This window comes from Manis javanica, chromosome 13 (genome assembly GCF_040802235.1).
Source record: "Manis javanica isolate MJ-LG chromosome 13, MJ_LKY, whole genome shotgun sequence".
Classification (NCBI taxonomy): domain Eukaryota; kingdom Metazoa; phylum Chordata; class Mammalia; order Pholidota; family Manidae; genus Manis; species Manis javanica.
In genome coordinates, this window is record NC_133168.1 from 99,151,796 (window position 1) to 99,168,743 (window position 16,948).

General features: G+C 64.1%; 1 protein-coding gene across 3 annotated transcripts; it reads left to right on the top strand.

The window, feature by feature from the left end:
* The first annotated feature begins 6 nt into the window (after positions 1–6).
* FZR1 (fizzy and cell division cycle 20 related 1) lies at positions 7–16,843 on the top strand. 3 transcript variants are annotated; one of them, XR_012124567.1, is made up of 14 exons: positions 7–176; positions 10,929–11,037; positions 12,288–12,413; positions 12,507–12,570; positions 12,729–12,856; positions 13,254–13,336; positions 13,721–13,904; positions 14,104–14,169; positions 14,602–14,704; positions 14,790–14,974; positions 15,062–15,295; positions 15,662–15,766; positions 16,248–16,373; positions 16,657–16,752. XR_012124567.1 is itself a non-coding variant. In XM_037018058.2 (14 exons), the coding sequence occupies exons 2-14, from the start codon at positions 10,982–10,984 to the stop codon at positions 16,696–16,698; spliced, it is 1,413 nt and encodes a 470-aa protein (XP_036873953.1). In that variant the 5' UTR covers positions 7–176; positions 10,929–10,981; the 3' UTR covers positions 16,699–16,843. The 3 variants fall into 3 exon arrangements, 2 of the variants coding, with proteins under 2 accessions (XP_036873953.1, XP_036873952.1); XM_037018058.2 differs by having other exon boundaries at positions 12,344–12,413; positions 16,281–16,373; positions 16,657–16,843; XM_037018057.2 differs by having other exon boundaries at positions 8–176; positions 16,281–16,373; positions 16,657–16,843.
* Positions 16,844–16,948: the final 105 nt, after the last annotated feature.

The following is a 16,948-nucleotide window of genomic DNA, read 5'->3' on the forward strand; positions in this document are numbered from 1 at the left end:
GCGGGAGCGCGCGCGGCGGAGCAGCGACGGCCGCCATATTAAGGAGTGCGGAGCCCGGCTTACGGGCAGCGGTGGCCGCGGCCGGACCCGGCGGAGCCGCGGGCAGCGGAGGCGGACCCGGCGTGAGCCGGACGAGGCGGGGCCGGCGGAGCCAGCGGGCGACCGGAGCCAGCCAGGTGAGACCGCCGGGGTCCGGAGACCCGCCCCCGCCCCCGAGCCGGGCGGGCCTGGCGGCGGCGCGGACCTCCCGGGGCCCCAGCATCGAGCCGGCGGCCCCCGGGCTCGGGCGCCTCCAGGAGCCGCCGGGCCCCCTGAACGCCGCCCCGAGAGCCGAGCGGGGCCCGGGGTGACCTCGGCATCACCCTCCCGTTTTAACCCCCACTTGCGGCCCCGCGAGGCGGCCCCGCCCGAGGCTCCTGCAGCCCGCGACCTCCGCCGGCGGTCGGCCTCCCCTGGCCTCCCGTAGATCCGGGGCTGAGCTCGGACCCCCAAAGCCGGGGACCCCGAACTCACCCCCCAAGGCAGCCACGCCCTGGGTTGTGCCTGTCAACCCGCGTCTTCCGAGTTCGGGCCGTCCCGGGTCAGGCCCTGCCCAAATTTAAAGCGCCCCCAAGCTGTCACGGCTCCCTCCACCCCACCCGCCCCGTTAAATGCGGTGCGAGCCCCCCGACCCAGGAGCAGCTAGGCTGAGGTGTGAAACCCTGCCCGTCGGGGTGAAACCATTGTACTCGCCGCGCCCCCTCCGTTCCCGGCGCTCGGATTGAATGCGTAAGCGCCCCGCTCGCTCCCCGCCCCCGTGCTTGCCGCCCCCCAATCTTCCCAGCTTGACCCATGCCAGCCACCACCGAGCCAGCAGCAAGCTCTCCCGGTAGGGCGCTGACCCACCGCAGCCTGAGACGGCCTGTCTGTGCCCAGCACCGCCCCCACGGTCCCCCGACCATTCCGGGGAGCACAGGCCCCACCCCCCCGGACCCCCATCCCCAAGTGTGAGATTTTTCCCTTGCTAAAACCTGTGACATACCCCCACCCCACCACCGCCAGTGGACCTGTGCTGTCTAGGCTGCCGCACCCCAAAGCCTGAGACCACCGCTGTGGATGTGCAGCCTAAGCCTGTTTTTCCCTGCTGTCTTTCCCCCAAAATCATCTCCTCGTTCAGGGCACCTCTCAGGCTAGGCTGGGAACTAGATCCCCCCAACCGCGCCCCTTACCCCATTCCACTGCGCGATGACCTCATGCCTCTCTGTGGATAAGGAAAACCATCCGCCCGCCTGGTTCACAGTGGTGTCCCTGCCCCAGTCAGATGGGTGGAAGGGAACGCGTTGGGGTGGTCTCTCCTGGGGGTGGGGGCTGGATTTGCACACTGGGAGCTGATGAGATCCTCTGGGGACAGTCCCTGGGGTGGTGCAGTGTCCCCTAGATGCATCCTTGGCTGTTTATCATGCCCAGGCCCCTTCTGCATTGGCTGGACTGGACTGGACTGGCGCTTCCTTCCCAGCCTGGGATTGGAAGCAGTTGTGCTGGGCGATGGGACAGCTCCAAGAGGGCTTGTTAGGCATGCAGACCCCCTGCCCTGCTCCCAGCCCAGGGCTCTGGTCTTGGACAGCCCTTTGCTCAAAGGGCAGTTGCCCGCTGGATGGGAGGCAGTGTTCCAGGTGTGTGTGCTGGCCGGCTTGCCCCCAGGACTGTGCCCTGCAGGCGCTGGGGACAAGTACCTGGGCACAGACAGAAAACCCTGACAGGCTAGAGGGGTCTGTGTTGGTTTTCACGTTGAGTACTCGTTTCAGCAGTAAACCCCTCCTGGTGCTCCTAGAGGGCCCCTGACCAGGTGGGCTTTGTACACTGGGCCTTCTGGATGGACGGGTCCAGAGTAGGGTGGGATGAGGACCTTTCACTTGGTGTCACTGAGGGACGATCATCCACTGTGGTTCTGTCTGGAGGCTGGTCCGGGGACTCCTGGCTGGGTTGGCCTTTAGGAAGCAGCTAGATGGCAGCGCTCTAGGAATTCTCTTGGAGAGCAGAAGTGCTCGGCCAACACCACTGGGTGACACTGGGTGATGTCTGGTGGTGTCTGTGGTCGGCACACTGGGGAGCTCCCAGCACAGAGTGGGTGGGGCTGGGGAGGTCGCTCAGCACTGGGACAGCCTCTTGTCAGCCAAGGGGGAGACCCTGGCCTGGATTGTGGGCTCAGTCCTGTGAGGGGACTATCCGCAGACCTGCACAGTGGCCTGGCAGGACTGGACCTCCAGGATACGGCTTGAGCAGGTGCTGAGGGACAGACAGGCTTGGTGTGGGAGCCATGGGCCTGCTGAACTGGGAGAGGAGTATTCAGCTACCATGCTTCTGCCCCATCACAGGCCCCAGCAGACTCCTGCCTGTCAGGCCCACCCGTCACTGTCTGCCCACCCTCACTGGGCCTTGCCAGGCTGTGGCCACTTTGGGGCCCGGCCCATGCGTGCAGAGGGGCGGCAGGTGGGCTGGAGCCAGGTGGGACCTGCAGCTCCTTCCTGCAGAAGACAGATGTCTGTTGGGCACTGGGGCCCTGCACACCACCAGAATGCCCCTCGTGTGACTGATGTTCTGGGGGATCGGGGGGCATACGTGACCCCAACAGCTGTATACCCTCATGTCCTCAGTAAGCGACTGCTATCCCCTCACTTGTGAAGGTGCATTCTGCTCGCCTGGCTCCATTTCATCCTGGACTCTTGGGCATACCAAGTGGTCCCCCATGAAAGGCGGGACGTAGAGCCCACTCTTCTGGCCTCCTGCACCTTCTGCCGGCCCCTCCTTCTTATCTGCTTGTTTATTTGCTTCACTTTTGGTGGTAACAGCTTTATTCGACAGAAGTCATACTGTACAGCTCACCACATACAGCATGCGATCCGGCAGTCTTAGGGGTGCTCACGAGGTTGTACAGCCGTTACCTCTGTCCAGTTCCAGAACATCCCATCCCCCAGGAAGCAGCCCCATCCCCATGAACTGTCACCCCTGCCCCCTCCCCTGCCCCGGCACCCACGAGCCCACATTCCGTCTGTATCTGCCTGTTGTAGATGTGTCCCAGAAGTGGGGTCACACGCCACGTGGCCTTGTGTCCGGCATCTCACGGAGCACCGTGTGCTCAGGGCCCATCGCGCTGGGCTCTGCGTGCTGTGTGGCTGCATGGCTGCTGGCCTGTTGGTGGGCCCCAGGTGTCTCTGCTTGCGGCCTGTGGTGAGCAGAGCTGCTGCGGGGTCTGTGTGGGCACCTGCTGGCGGCCCTCCTTCCTGATCTGGACGTGGACGCCCCCCCTCCCCGCCCTCACTTCCAGGCACCTGCCCCTCACCCTTGGCTTCCTGCCCCTGTCTGCCACTGGTGCCCCGCTGGCTCCTCAGCTCCAGTACCCCAGGGCCAGTGAGCAGCCCGTGCTCCCCTGGGCGTCCTGCAGGAGCCTCTGCCACTCCCTCCACCCCGTGTCTTCTGCGGCCTCTCTGCCCCCACACACTCCGTATGCCCCCATACCCCCGAGCCAAGCAGGTTCTCCTGGCCCCTGCGCCTCTGCATGTGCTCATCCCCAGACAAGACGGGGCCCCAGAACCACTGCTTCGTGAGCCCTTGGCCAGCCTCATCCCTGCTGCCAGGCATGCTGCCTGCTGCCGGAGGGGCCGGGCTGGGTCTGCACCCTGTCCTGTACAAAGGGGAGGCCAGCGGGGCGGGAGCAAGGGAGGGGCCAACCATGACGGGGGTCCTGTCTGTCTGCCCTTAGGGGGGTGCTGGGCAGCAAGGAGAGGCCCGTGCTGGTCCCTCAGGCCCTGGGGAGCAGTTGTGCCCCCTAAGGATCCCTGTAAATGAGGAGTTCCCACCACGGGCAGTGTCTGGGAATGTCGTGGTCATCACGGAGGTGCTCCTGGCATTGAGTGGGCGGGGATCACCCCACACACAGCACCCAGGATGGCCCCCCACAAGAGAATGACACAGCCTTGACATCAGCAGTGCTGGGAACCCTGCCTCAACATTCTAGGTCTTAGGGTCCTGCTGCCGCTGTAACCTTGGACCCGTGGGACTCCAGGAGCTGTGGAGAAACAGCCCGAGGAGGTCAGGGCTGCCCGTGGGGGCTCAGCTTCCCGTACCCACAGGTGTGCGTGGGCCCTGGGAGCCTGAGGGCCCCGTTAAGGTGAAGTGTAGCCTTGAGAGCCACCCTCTGGCATAAACTGCACGGGCCATCGCTCAGCAGTGAGAAATAGCCTTGGGTCCTTCCTCCTCGGCATGGGGTTTGCGTCCTTTGGGTCGCCGCAGACACCGGCCCTGCCGTCTGAGCCTCTCACTGAACCCAGCGGGCGCTCTGCCCTGATGGGGGGGGTTCTGGAGCCTGCAGCAGCCATCGCCCGGGGTGCCACGCTGGGCTCGCAGATCATCATCCCAGGAAAGAGGGGCAAATCCCCAGCCAGAAGCTGGAGTGTTGGGGTTCTCGTCGGTGACAGTGACCCCAGCTGGGTGCTGTCCAGCACTTGGTAGGTGGGGAGTAGGCCCCAGCGAGTGCCCCTGCCGCCACGCCTCCCAGAAATGACCCTCTCTGCTCACATCCCCCGCTGGGGAAGGCCCTCCCTCCCTGTTGCCCCGTGCTGGGCAGAGCCCCTCTGATTTAGGCTGTTCCCGGCCTCGTCGGTTGCTCTTGTTAGAGGTGAGCCAGGTCGCCGTGTACCCATTGCAAGTGAGACTTCTGTCTCAGCTGTGCAAGACCAGGAGCTTGGGTTCTAGTCCGGAGTTGGCAGCTGGAAGGCCACAGCCCGGTCAACGACGGTCCTCCCACCTGTCTGGGGGCTCTGTTTCCCCCCCATGCGGGCAGCGAGAGTGGGGTTGGGCCCCGCCTGGTCACCTACCTGCAGCTGTGGCCAGAAGCTTCTGGGCAGCAGCCATGCTGCCAGGGCCCCTCCCACACCACACAGCCCACGCGGCCCAGATGAGGGGCGGAGGGGGGCGTGTCGGGGACCTGTCGGGATCTTGTCATTGAGCTCCAGGGACCATCCAACCCTGCAAGCCTCTCCTGTGGGTCAGGCTGCTTCGCAGAGGCCGTGCCCAGCTTTACAGCATCATGGATGGCATCATCCCCACTTTGGAGATGCGGGGGCTGAGGTTCAGAGAGGAGGTGCTCGCCCGAAGATGCGCAGCCAGGTCTCCAGTGCCAGAGCCCGGCCTTTCTCCAGCGCACCACTGCAAGTGTCTGCACGGAAGTCTGCTTGGCTGTGGGGGCCGCACAGGCTGCTGACCAGCTCGTCTGAGCCAGGCCAAGTGGGGTGGTGCTCCGTCTCTGGTGGGGCGCCCCCAGCCCCTTAGAGGATGGCCTGGCCCCAGCCCGCCTTTTTCAGGATGAGGGCTGATAGTCTGGGAGCACCTGGACACCCAGGGCCCCCTGTTCCTCTGCCCACAGGGGTCCTAGGGGAGGCTGTCCCTGCGATGACGGCCCCCAGGGAGCCCTGGCCATTGGTCACCATGATCCCTGACTGGACTACCAGTGGAGAAGCCTAGGAAGCTGCGAAGACCCCGTCAGAGTGGGCGTTTGAGGTTTAGGCAGCCAACTGGCTCAGGCGTAGGCACAGAGCCTGGGGGCCCACTCCTCCAGGCAGCCCTGCGGACGGCTGGGGGTTGTGGCAGGGTGGGTGTCTGCGCAGCTGCCTCTCCCGACCCAGAGCCTGGAGTACCTTCTCCTGGGCGGTCCTGTCCCCAGGGGACACTGGGCAGTGTTGGGACAACTTGGTTGTCACGGGGGGCTTCTGGCATCAAGGGGGTAGGCCAGGGATCCTCCCTGTGCCTCATGGTGCCCAGGATGGCCGCTGACAGCAGTGCCGGGAATCCTGGTGTCAGTGTGCTGTGTAGCCACGCCCAGACCACAGCCACCCTCGGCCATGGAGTCAGCAAAGGCTGTCTGCATAGTTTCGTTTCCTTCCCGCAAAATGTGAAAACCATCAGGACCAGTTTTTCTAGACAAACAGGACGTTGAAGGACTTGACACCTGGCCATGTGCTTCTGGGAGCCTACCACCCTGCCCTGGGGACCTCGGGGGCGGCAGCAGAGGGGATGCCATATTGCACCCACCCCACAGCACCTGGGCCCCCAGGCGAAGGCTGTGCGCCTGTCGTGATGGGCATCAGGGCTGCCATGCCCAACCTCATTTCTTCTTTTGTGAGGTTGGGGGTAGGAAGTGATGTGCGGAGGCTAAAGCTGGCCCGGAGTGGTGTCCTGATAGGAGGCAGAGCGCAGCTCCCGGCTCCCATGAGAAGGGCCGGCAGGTCGGCTGCTGAACCCTCTCTGGGCCCCTTTCCTTGCTCCAGGGCCAGCCTGCACCCCCTCATCTCCCTGCTCAGGCGGGGCACTCTCGGGGGTGCTGAACAGCACCCCCCCACCCCACCCACTCGGCACCAGGAGCACCCCCAGTTGTCACAACCAAAAATGTCCCCAGACACTCAAGTGTCCCCTGGGGGGTAGATCGCCTGGCTGAGACCCCAGGTGATACAGCGCTGCCTCTGCTGAGTACTTGGGTGAGGGGGCCACATGGGCAGCTCTGGGCTGGGCGAGGTTGGGGTGGTGAGGAGCTGTAGGGAGGCCCCCGAGAGGGCGCAGCAGTGGGAGCCGGGTTGGAAGCTGCTGGGACTTCTGTCCGGTGAGAGTCAGCCTGGCTGTCCAGAGGGCCAGGGCCGGGCAGATGCGGGGAGTGTGCGTGGGCAGGCAGCCCTGACGTGTGCGGGTGCCAGGCGCCTGTGGGGGTCCCTGGTGGTGCCCTACCAGGTGCTGGAGTCAGACCTGTTTCCCAGAGGAGTAGATCGAAGGCAGGCGTGGCAGAGGCTGGCCTCCCAGCCCTTCATTCAGGAGGTGGGGGAGAGGAGGCTCCTCTTAAGTGCTAGCTCGGTGGGTGGGTGAAATGCCCAGTGGCAGTACTCTGCAGAGGGCACAGTGACAGGGCAGCCAGGGCTGGGGTCCCCCCACCCCTCGGGCAAAGGCCTCGCCCCCACCCTCTTTGCAGCGCTGCAGCTGACCCCCTCCAGCCAGCAGCCTTATTCCATGACAGGAGAGTCACCGGCTCGCCGGCCTTTATCAGGAGGCCTCCCAGGCCCGCAGGAGAGGCGCCCGCCTTTGAATAGCTGGTGCACGTGCCGCAGACTCCAGCCAGGACAAGTGACTTGGCTGGAGAAACGGCTGCCCTCCCGACCTGCCCCTGGTTCCTCTCCCAGAGCTGACCTCTGCTGGACTTCATGCCCCAGCCTTCCAGAAGGGGCGTGCTCCCGTGCCGCCTGCCGTGGGTCTCAGGGACCTTCCTGCCCACCCCTTCTCTGCCTTGTCTGGGGGCAGGAAGGGCAGGTGGCCTCTGCTGCCACAAGCAGCCTGCACGGAGTATGACTGTGCATGTAGTTTGCACATCTGCATCCAGAAGTTTTAGGAAATTCTTAGAAGTAGAGACATGTATCAGAGAGGATGTGAACCGGGAGATTTTGGAGGCAGTTGCCAAACTGCCTCTCTTGGCACCAGTGTCAGCTCCTGCCAAGCATGCGTGTGAGCTGCTGCCATCTCCCTGGAGCCGCGGGCTCGGCTCCAGGCTGTGGGAGGCAGGTACTTCCTGGTCACGTGGTCTCTCAGACCCGCGCATGCGTGTTCCGCCTTGCCAGCCAGCACTCCTCGTTTCTCCATCAGTGGCTGTGTCAGCCTTTTCTCTCACAGCTCTGGGGTCTTTCTTTTCTTCCTGCCGTGCAGCAAGTGGCAACCTTAGGTGAGGTGGGCAGCGGACCCCAGCTGGCCCCCAAGGCCCCAGTCCTGGGACCGAGGACTCTCTCAGATGCCCCCTCAGTTCTCTAGAATGGGTGGGTTGCAGAGTGGCTGAGCTGCAGGCCCTCAGTTCCACGGATGGGCTGGGACCGTGTCAGGGGGCTGCTGGGCAGACTAGCTATGTAGTTTTGCCACGAGCATCGCAGTTTGGGTTGTGACTGTGGCCGCGCAGACCCACCAGTGACCGCTGTCCTTCTGAGGCCCCCTGGTCTGTGCTCACAGCACCTGTCTCCGCCTCCCCCTCCTCACTGGGAAACCTGAGTGTGGGGGCGGGGGATGCTTTGGACGCGAGAGGCTCCTGCTGGCTGGCAGGAGGGGCTCATCCCCAAGGGCCCGGTACCTGTACTTAGGAGGCCAGAGTTTGGGAAGAGGTTAGTTCTGGGGCCCCGTGCCCAGCCCGTGGGTGCTCAGGACCTGTGTGTCTGCAGAGGACACCCGCCCTCCTGGGGCTCAGTCCTGGTTTGCACACGGCCTGTGTTTTAATTTAAAGATACTTTTTTGCTAAAAAATGCTGACCATCTCATCTGTGCTTTCAGCGAGTCATCTTTTTGTTGGTGGGGGGTCCTGCCTCCACATTGGCAGCTGCTGACTGATCGGGGGTGCATGCCGGAGGCCAGGGTGGCCACAGCCATTCCTTAAAATAAGACAACATGCAGTTTGCCATGTCGGTGGCCTCTTCCTCTCACAGATGATTTCTCCATAGCGTGTGATGCTGTTTGGTAACATTTTACCCACAGAACTGCTTTCAGGCTGGGGGTCAGTCCTCTAAAGCCTGCTGCTGCTTTCTCAGCTAATTTATGTCATGCTCTAAATGCTTTGCTGTCACTTCAACAGTCTTCACAGCGTCTTCCCCTGACATCGATCCCATCTCAAAGTCGGCTCACCCGTAGGAAGGAGCCTCTTGTCCGCCTGTTAGTTTTGCCAGGAGGTGGCAGGCGGCGATGCAGCGCCACGTCAGGCTCCACGTCTCATCCTCCTTCTGCTGTTTCCGCCTCACCTGCAGTTGCTTCCCCCACTGAGGTCTTGACGCCCCCCGAAGTTGTCATGAGGGTTGGAATCCACTTCTCCCAAACTGCTCCTGATACTTAGGCATCTTTCCATACATCACAGTGTTCTTAACGGCCTCTGGGACTGCCTCCTTCCCAGAAGGTTTTCAGGTCGCCTGCCCAGGTCCACCAGAGGGTCAGTGTCTATGGGGGTGGTGGCCTTATGGAACGGATTTCCTAAATAAGGGAACTTGATTGACTTCTTGGCCTGTGGGCTGCAGCGGTGCTGTGTGCGTGAAAACACATCCTCTCGTCGGCCTCGTCCATCCGAGCTGGTGGCCAGGCGTGTTGTCAGTGAGCAGTGATGTTTTCAAAGGAATCTTTGTTTGCTGAGCAGTAAGCAGGCTTGAAACAGTCCGTGAACCGTGTTGTAAACAGCCATGCCGTTGTCCAGGCCATGTCCCGCTCCTGGGGCGCAGGCAGGGCAGACGGCATACTCCCCAGGGCCCTAGGGTTTTTAGAAGGGGCGGTGAGCCCTGGCTTCCACTTCAAGTTCAGCAGCTGCACGAACCCCTCACAGGAGGGCTGGGCACTGGCTTCTCCTCTCCAGAAGTCCTAGATGGTGCCTTCTTCCAGCAGGGGGCTGCTTTGTCTCCTTGGGGGCTGTCGCTTAGTGCAGCCCCTTCATAAACGATCTCAGCCAGATCTCAGCTTCTCCATCAGCACTTGGTACTTTTCTATTATGGAGACAGACAGGGTTTCTTGCCCTCGACCTCATGAACCGACCTCTGCTGAGCTTCAGACTTTTCTCCTGCAGCCTCCTCAACCTCTCCCAGCCTTCACGGAGTTGAAGAGTCAGGGCCTTGCTCTGGACTGGGCTTTGGCTCAAGGGTCCGTCGTAGCTGGTTTGTGTTTCTAACCAGGCCACTAAACTTTCTCCGCATCAGCAGTAAGGCTGTTCCGCCTTCTCGTCACTACAGGCTCACTGGATTCGTGTGCACTTTTTATTGCCCTCCAGGAGGTCTCCTTTATGTGCACACCCTGGCTCTCTCTGGGGCAAGAGGCCCAGCTTCCAGCCTCCCTGGGCCTTCCCCACACCCTCCTCACTGAGCTGAGTCATTCTAGCTCCTGATTGAAGGTGAGAGACAAGCCACATTCCTTCCCCGGGAACACTAAAAGCCATCATAGGGTCTTTAACTGGCCTCATTTCCATATTGTGTCTCTGGAACTAGGGAGGCCTGAGGAGAGTGCGAGAGGCAGGGAGGGCCGCTCTGTGGGGCAGCCCGAACGCACGCAGCATTCATCAGTGAGTCCGTCTGCCCAAGAACAATCAGTGGTCATCAAAGCTCACTGACTACAGGTCTCCACAGCAGATGCGGGAATAGTGAACGATCCGGGATGCTGGGGGGGTTGCCAGGCTGCGGCCCAGTGAGTGGGGCACGCTGGACATGCTGAAGGCCAGGGTGCCCCTGCCCTCCACTTGTAAAGAAGCGTGTATCTGCAAAAGGCGACAAAGCCAGGTGTGACACAGCGCAACATGCCTGCGCCTGGGAGCAGCCACTGGGTCGCGGGTGCAATCGCCTTCCCGGCTGACGGGGGAGGCCACCCTGTTTCGGTTTGGTTAGATGGTAGGTTCTGGAGACGAGGGTGGGGACGGCTGTGCACCATGTGAAGGGGCCTCCTGTGTGGGCCGCGCACTTACACACGGTCAGGGTGGGGAGACCCCGTGTCAGGGAGGCTGTGCCGTGGCTCTGTGACAGGCAGAGTTGACTTCTCCCGGGAGCTCTATCTAGGAATCCCTAAGCTTGTCGTCTTTGGCCGGACTGCACTTTCTGACTTTCAGATGCCTGGCCTGTTGTCAGCCCGGCCACCTGCAGTGGGTGGAGGCTAGGGCAGAGGAAGCCCTGGGGCCAAGGGTAGGAGGGGCACTTGCCCTAACCAGCTCCGCAGGTCCCCACCATGCCTCCCTGTGGCTTAGGGCCGGTGGGGTGAAGCCGAGCTGCCCTCTGGGCTCCTGCAACGGAATGCCCCATACGTGGTGGGGAGACTCACCGTCCCGAGAGCCCTCTAGTCACCAGGCGGTGGTGTGGCTGCTGCCCTGCGCAGAGCTCGGAGTACGTGCTGCACTGACCGCTCCTGTCCTTCTTACCCCAGGCTGACCTTGGCCGGCAGGCCACGCCTGCCCCACCCCACCATGGACCAGGACTATGAGCGGCGCCTCCTCCGGCAGATTGTCATCCAGAATGAGAACACAATGCCAGGTGTAAGTGCCACGCGTTCCCCACCACGCTGTCCTGACCCCTGGGGTCCAGGGAGACCAGGTGGGGCTGAGGTCAGCCACTGGGCTTCGGCCCTCCGAGAACGGAGGTGCCGGGCAGGCAAGAAGCACGTCCTCCCGCGGGCCTCCCCAAGGCACAAGTCCCCACCAGTGCCCCACTCTTTTGTCCTGCTGCGCCCCCACGGCCCCCCTGTTCTCGTGGGCCTGGGCCCGTGCCTCTTGGTTTACAGGGTCGTGGCCCCACGGCCTGTGCCTGCAGGGGAGCTGACCTCACTGGGTTGGGTGGTGACGATGGCATGAGGTGGCCCATCCCTGTGTCCTGGAAGCCGGCAGTTTGAGGGAGCCCTGCTCTTCCCTGCAGCCCCACCCTTCTCCCCACCTGTCCTTGGTCATGGTTCCTGACCCGCCGCAGGCCGAGCTCACTGGCCTCTGCACGTTCTCCAAGCTCTGCGCAGGGCAGTGGAGGCTGCTGCCCTGGGTGTGGCAGGGCCGCACCCCCTCTAGGGGCTGGAGGGGCTGGAGGCTTCCGGCCTCTGCTGCTGCAGGCAGTCCCTGGCTCTTAGACCATTGTTGCCACTTCTGCCTCCACATCGTGTCCCCCGAGCTGTGTGCCGGTGCCTGTCTCTGCAAAGGGCCTGGCATTGGCTTTAGGGCGCACCCCCTTCTAGCCTGACACCCTTCAGCTAAGCTGTAATCGCACCTTCCCCGGCCTTGCTTCCCACCAACTCCCCTGTGTCCTCCCCCAGCAAACACGGAGGCCGCTTCATCCCCTCGAGCTCCAGGTGCCAGGGGTTAGGACTCCAGCATGTCCTTTTGGGGGACACGCTTCAACCCACCACAGATCTATAGAAAAAGGGCTCACCCAGGACAGTGGGTGGGGTGGAGGACAGGCCCTGAGGAGAACGTCGTTAAGCGTGGGTGTCGGGGGTGATGGGACGGTGGGCTCCCGGCACTCGGGAATCAGTGTCACTGCCCCGTGCTTTGAACTTCTTGGGACCACCCAGAGGTAGACAGAGCTGGGAGGACAAGGGCAGGCCGGCCGCGGGCGCCGCAGGCAGGGCCCCAGCATGGAAATGTTACGCCTCCGCCCCTCAGTGTCCCAGAGCACGCCCGCCCGGCAGCCAGAGGCCCAGTGCGAGGGGAGGTGGGCCGGGCTGTGGGGTCTGCGGAGAGGCCGGCCCTGGGTGTGCGCCCTGGCGCTCCGAGGCACCCAGCCTCGCCCTGCCTTGTTCCAGGTGGCGGAGATGCGGCGAACCCTGACGCCCGCCAACTCCCCCGTGTCCTCCCCCAGCAAACACGGAGACCGCTTCATCCCCTCGAGGGCCGGCGCCAACTGGAGCGTGAACTTCCACCGGATCAATGTGAGAGCCGCGGGTGGGCCGCGGGCGGGCCGTCAGCCACCCGTGGGGCGGGCAGGTCACCCCAGCTGTCCCTCCGCCCTTCCCGTGCCGCAGGAGAACGAGAAGTCTCCCAGCCAGAACCGCAAAGCTAAGGATGCCACCTCGGACAGCGGCAAAGGTCAGCAGTCCGGGCCAGGCCGGCCCGTGCCCCGCCCCCGCAGGCCTCGCCCGGCCCAGGCCCCGCCCCCGCCGGCTCAGGCCCCGCCCCCGCGGGCCTCCCCGGCCCAGGCCCCGCCCCCGCCGGCTCCGCCGGCTCAGGCCACCTCCCATCCGCAGACGGCCTGGCCTACTCGGCCCTGCTGAAGAACGAGCTGCTAGGAGCTGGCATCGAGAAGGTGCAGGACCCACAGACAGAGGACCGCAGGCTGCAGCCCTCCACGCCCGAGAGGAAGGGCCTCTTCACGGTGAGCAGCCTGGCCCACCCTGGCCTGTGAGCCGCGTGTGTTCCTGCTGGGGTGGAGGCCACCGGGGCGGTGCTGAGGACGAGTGCAGGGCCACAGCCTCAGCAGGAGCTCCTCGGGGCCCCTGTGGCCGCCCCACGGCTCCTCAGAAAGAGCTGGCTTGGGCCCCTGAGGGGATGGCTGCGTGGGAAGTGGTCCGGTTTGCCTCTGAGTTCCCGGCACCCAGGGCACGCCTCCCATCAGCTCCCCCTGATTTGGGCTTGTGCCCCAGGTGGACGCTCCTGCCTAGGTGCCAGGAGCACAGGGCACCAGGGCCCGGGGTCCAATTCCCCAGCTCTGGGGGTGGCATCCGCTCAGCTGTGTGATGCCCCGCTCCCCAGTATTATGCCCCGCTCCCCAGTATTCCCTCAGCACCAAGCGCTCCAGCCCTGACGATGGCAACGACGTGTCTCCCTACTCCTTGTCCCCCGTCAGCAACAAAAGGTGAGTCTGGGCCTGTACACTCTGGAATGGGGCGGGCTAGGCAGCCAGGCAGCACCCAGGAGCCACAGTGATTCCTAGAACTGGGTGCAGCACACAGGTGGCCCGGACAGAGCCCCCTGGGATACACTGGGACTTGGCATTGGGGCAGACCTGGGGACCGGGCAGTCAGGGAAGGCTCACCGGAGGAGGTGCTAGACAGAACAGCATGGCTGCTGGAGGTCAGGCAGCCAAACCTCTGTGGCCAAGGGGTCGGCAGCTGCAGGGTCAGCAGCCAGGCAGCACCAGCAGGAGCATGGTGGGGCCAGCAGCTCTGGGGCTGCAGGGGAGACGGGAGTTGTACGGGTGCTTCAGGTCCCAAGGCTGTGTCCCGGGCTCTCCCTGCAGTCAGAAGCTACTGCGGTCACCACGGAAACCTACCCGCAAAATATCCAAGATCCCCTTCAAGGTCCTGGATGCGCCTGAACTGCAGGACGACTTCTACCTGAACCTGGTGGACTGGTCGTCTCTCAACGTGCTCAGCGTGGGGCTGGGGACCTGTGTGTACTTGTGGAGTGCCTGTACCAGCCAGGTGGGCGCCCTGAGCGGGCGTGCCTGCAGGCTGGGAAGTGGCCCCCCTGTCCCTGCCCCAGCCACGCTGTCCCAGGTCCCAGAGGCCCGAGTTGTTGACCAGTGAGGGGGTGGGTGGGTGGGTGGACAGATGGACATCCACCTGGGCCCCAGAGGCCCAACAGGTGACATCAGCTCACACCCAGTCCACCCTTCCCCAGGTGACCCGGCTCTGCGACCTCTCGGTGGAAGGGGACTCAGTGACCTCCGTGGGCTGGTCTGAGCGGGTCAGTACACAGACCCTGTCCCCATGCTGGGCAGGGTTGGCACAGGAGAGGCCTGGCTGGGCCTCACTGGCAGCGCCCTCCATGGTGTTAGGGGGCCTTGGACACGTGGGAAAGCCAGCACCCAGCCTGGTGGAAGTGGTGGCAGCAGTGGGGCTGCTCCCAGAGGGACAGGTGGGATGAGGCCCTGGTGCAGGCAGGCTGCACACATTGGAGCATGTGGGTCTTGTGCCCGCTGGCTGGATTCTGACAAACCTGTGCACCTGAGCGGTCGTCTTCCTGAAAGGCCTGAGGGCCGCGCGTTGAAAGCTCTCATGAGGGGCTGGGGGCCCTGTGACCAGGAGGGCAGGGAGGACCCAGGTGCCAGGCCCGCGATGGCTTATGGGAGGGCCCGTGCCGGGTCTCACACCCACTGGCCTGTGGTGTTGGTCCTAGGGGAACCTGGTGGCCGTCGGCACGCACAAGGGTTTCGTGCAGATCTGGGATGCAGCCGCAGGGAAGAAGCTGTCCATGCTGGAAGGCCACACGGCGCGTGTGGGTGAGGAGCCGCCCTGGCCCTGGGGGTGGGCGTGGCCCCCCAGAAGCCAGGCCTGGTCTTAACCCATCTGCCGCCCGGCCTCCAGGGGCACTGGCCTGGAACGCCGATCAGCTCTCGTCTGGGAGCCGGGACCGCATGATCCTGCAGAGGGACATCCGTACCCCTCCTGTGCAGGCAGAACGACGGCTGCAGGGCCACCGACAGGAGGTGTGCGGGCTCAAGTGGTCCACAGACCACCAGCTCCTTGCCTCAGGGGGCAACGACAACAAGGTAGGCAGGCCAGCCCCACCACAGAGCAGGACGAAGGGGGCTCCCCAGGGAGGGGGTGGCCTGGGCCTCACAGCCACCATCCCCCAGCTGCTTGTCTGGAACCACTCGAGCCTGAGCCCAGTGCAGCAGTACACGGAGCACCTGGCGGCCGTGAAGGCTATCGCCTGGTCCCCGCACCAGCACGGGCTGCTGGCCTCCGGCGGTGGCACAGCCGACCGCTGCATCCGCTTCTGGAACACGCTCACGGGGCAGCCGCTGCAGTGCATCGACACGGGCTCCCAGGTGTGCAACCTGGCCTGGTCCAAGCATGCCAACGAACTGGTGAGTGCCGCCGGGCAGGCTGAGGGCTGCATCTTGGGAAGGCGTTCGGGCTCATTCTTTGAGACGAGGCAGGGGAGCCAGGGCATGCAGGCTGGGGTGGGGGTCAGAAGTGCAGGGCCCACCGGGCCTCCCCTGTGGCCCTGGATGAAGCCAGGCTCCGTGCCCAGGCGGTACAGAACCACATCTCGGCCTGCAAGACCCCTCCCAGGGTCCCGGGCCTGGTGCCCATAAGGACAGGCCACAGGGCCCTCGGACATGGCGCCATCTCAGTCCAGCCATCAGTTGTGTTCCCGAGTGGGTGCGTCGGAACCCTGGGGCCACGGGAGGGGAGGTCCAGGGTCCGACTGCAGCCTCTCTGCCCCCTAGGTGAGCACACACGGCTATTCGCAGAACCAGATCCTGGTCTGGAAGTACCCGTCCCTGACCCAGGTGGCCAAGCTCACCGGGCACTCCTACCGAGTACTGTACCTGGTGAGTCTGCCCAGGATACCTGGAGGCGCAGAGAGCGCTGCTGGGAGGCCGTGTGCAGCTGCTGCCACCCTGCGCTCACCTGGGACAGGGCTCCCGCCCCGGGCCCCTGAGGAGCACCATTTTCACCCACACGTTAAACTGCCAGAGTGACTCGTGTCCCACACTCACATGAACCCTGAGGGCGCGCCGCCACACGGCTGTTTGTATGTGTGCCTCTTGCTGCAGATGCTCGCGCCCCAGTATTTTTCACTTCTCCCCAGAAAAGAGTGTTTTGTGCTCACACCCACGAGTCCTTTGCTTGATTGCACAGGACAGGCCATTCCTCCCCATGGCGGGTGGGGGTGTCCCTGTGTTTTTGGAGGATACTCTGACTATGGCTCTGCCCTTCCTGACCAGAACCCTGGGCTCCCCAGGGACTTTGGGGGCACAACCCCCTGCACTGGGCTCCCCGCCGTCAGCTCTGCCTGCGGGCTCTCTGCAGGTCCGGGGACGATGAGGGTCTCTCCTCCCGCAGGCCATGTCCCCGGATGGAGAGGCCATCGTCACTGGTGCTGGAGATGAGACCCTGAGGTTCTGGAACGTCTTCAGCAAAACCCGCTCGACCAAGGTAAAGTGGGTCGGTATCACCAGCAGCTGTTCCCCCATGCGCGTTCCCTCAGCTTGTCCTGGGGACCGAGCCCCCAGCCAGGCAGCCCTGTTCACACTGTTGGCTGTCCCCTTCCTGGGGTCGCCCCGGCAGAGCTTGGCGTGCTGGGCAAGGTGCCCCCACAGGGCCGAAGCCCTGGCTTCCTTCCAGCAGAATTTCCTTCCCTGCCCGCTGCTTCCCGGCTGGTGCTCTAGGGGAGGGGCCCGGGGCCCAACCTCAGCGGCCCCTCCCATGTGCCCGGCAGGAGTCCGTGTCAGTCCTCAACCTATTCACCAGGATCCGGTGAACCTCGGTCCACGCTGTGCACGTGGGAAGAGTGCCCCCTCGTCAGATGCATGGACACACGCCCCCTCCCAGCACACCCAGAGGAAGGGCCCGGGGCGGTGGGGGAGACCTAGAAGGTTCTCATTAAAGCCTGATTGTGAACCTTGGCGACCTGTTTGGTGTGGGACGTGGCCGGGCACCCACAGGATGGGGCTGAGGCTCCCCACACTGGGTGCCCCGGCCCATCAGCTGTGTTGAGCAAGAGGAGGACC

What these genes read in the sequence shown, in the direction of transcription:
- FZR1 (XM_037018057.2), top strand. Translation starts at nt 10,969, where the DNA reads ATGGACCAGGACTATGAGCGGCGCCTCCTCCGGCAGATTGTCATCCAG. An exon ending in AGAGGAAGGGCCTCTTCACG is followed by an intron (nt 12,857 to 13,253) that starts GTGAGCAGCCTG and finishes CCCGCTCCCCAG; the next exon opens with TATTCCCTCAGCACCAAGCG. An exon ending in TCCCCCGTCAGCAACAAAAG is followed by an intron (nt 13,337 to 13,720) that starts GTGAGTCTGGGC and finishes CTCTCCCTGCAG; the next exon opens with TCAGAAGCTACTGCGGTCAC.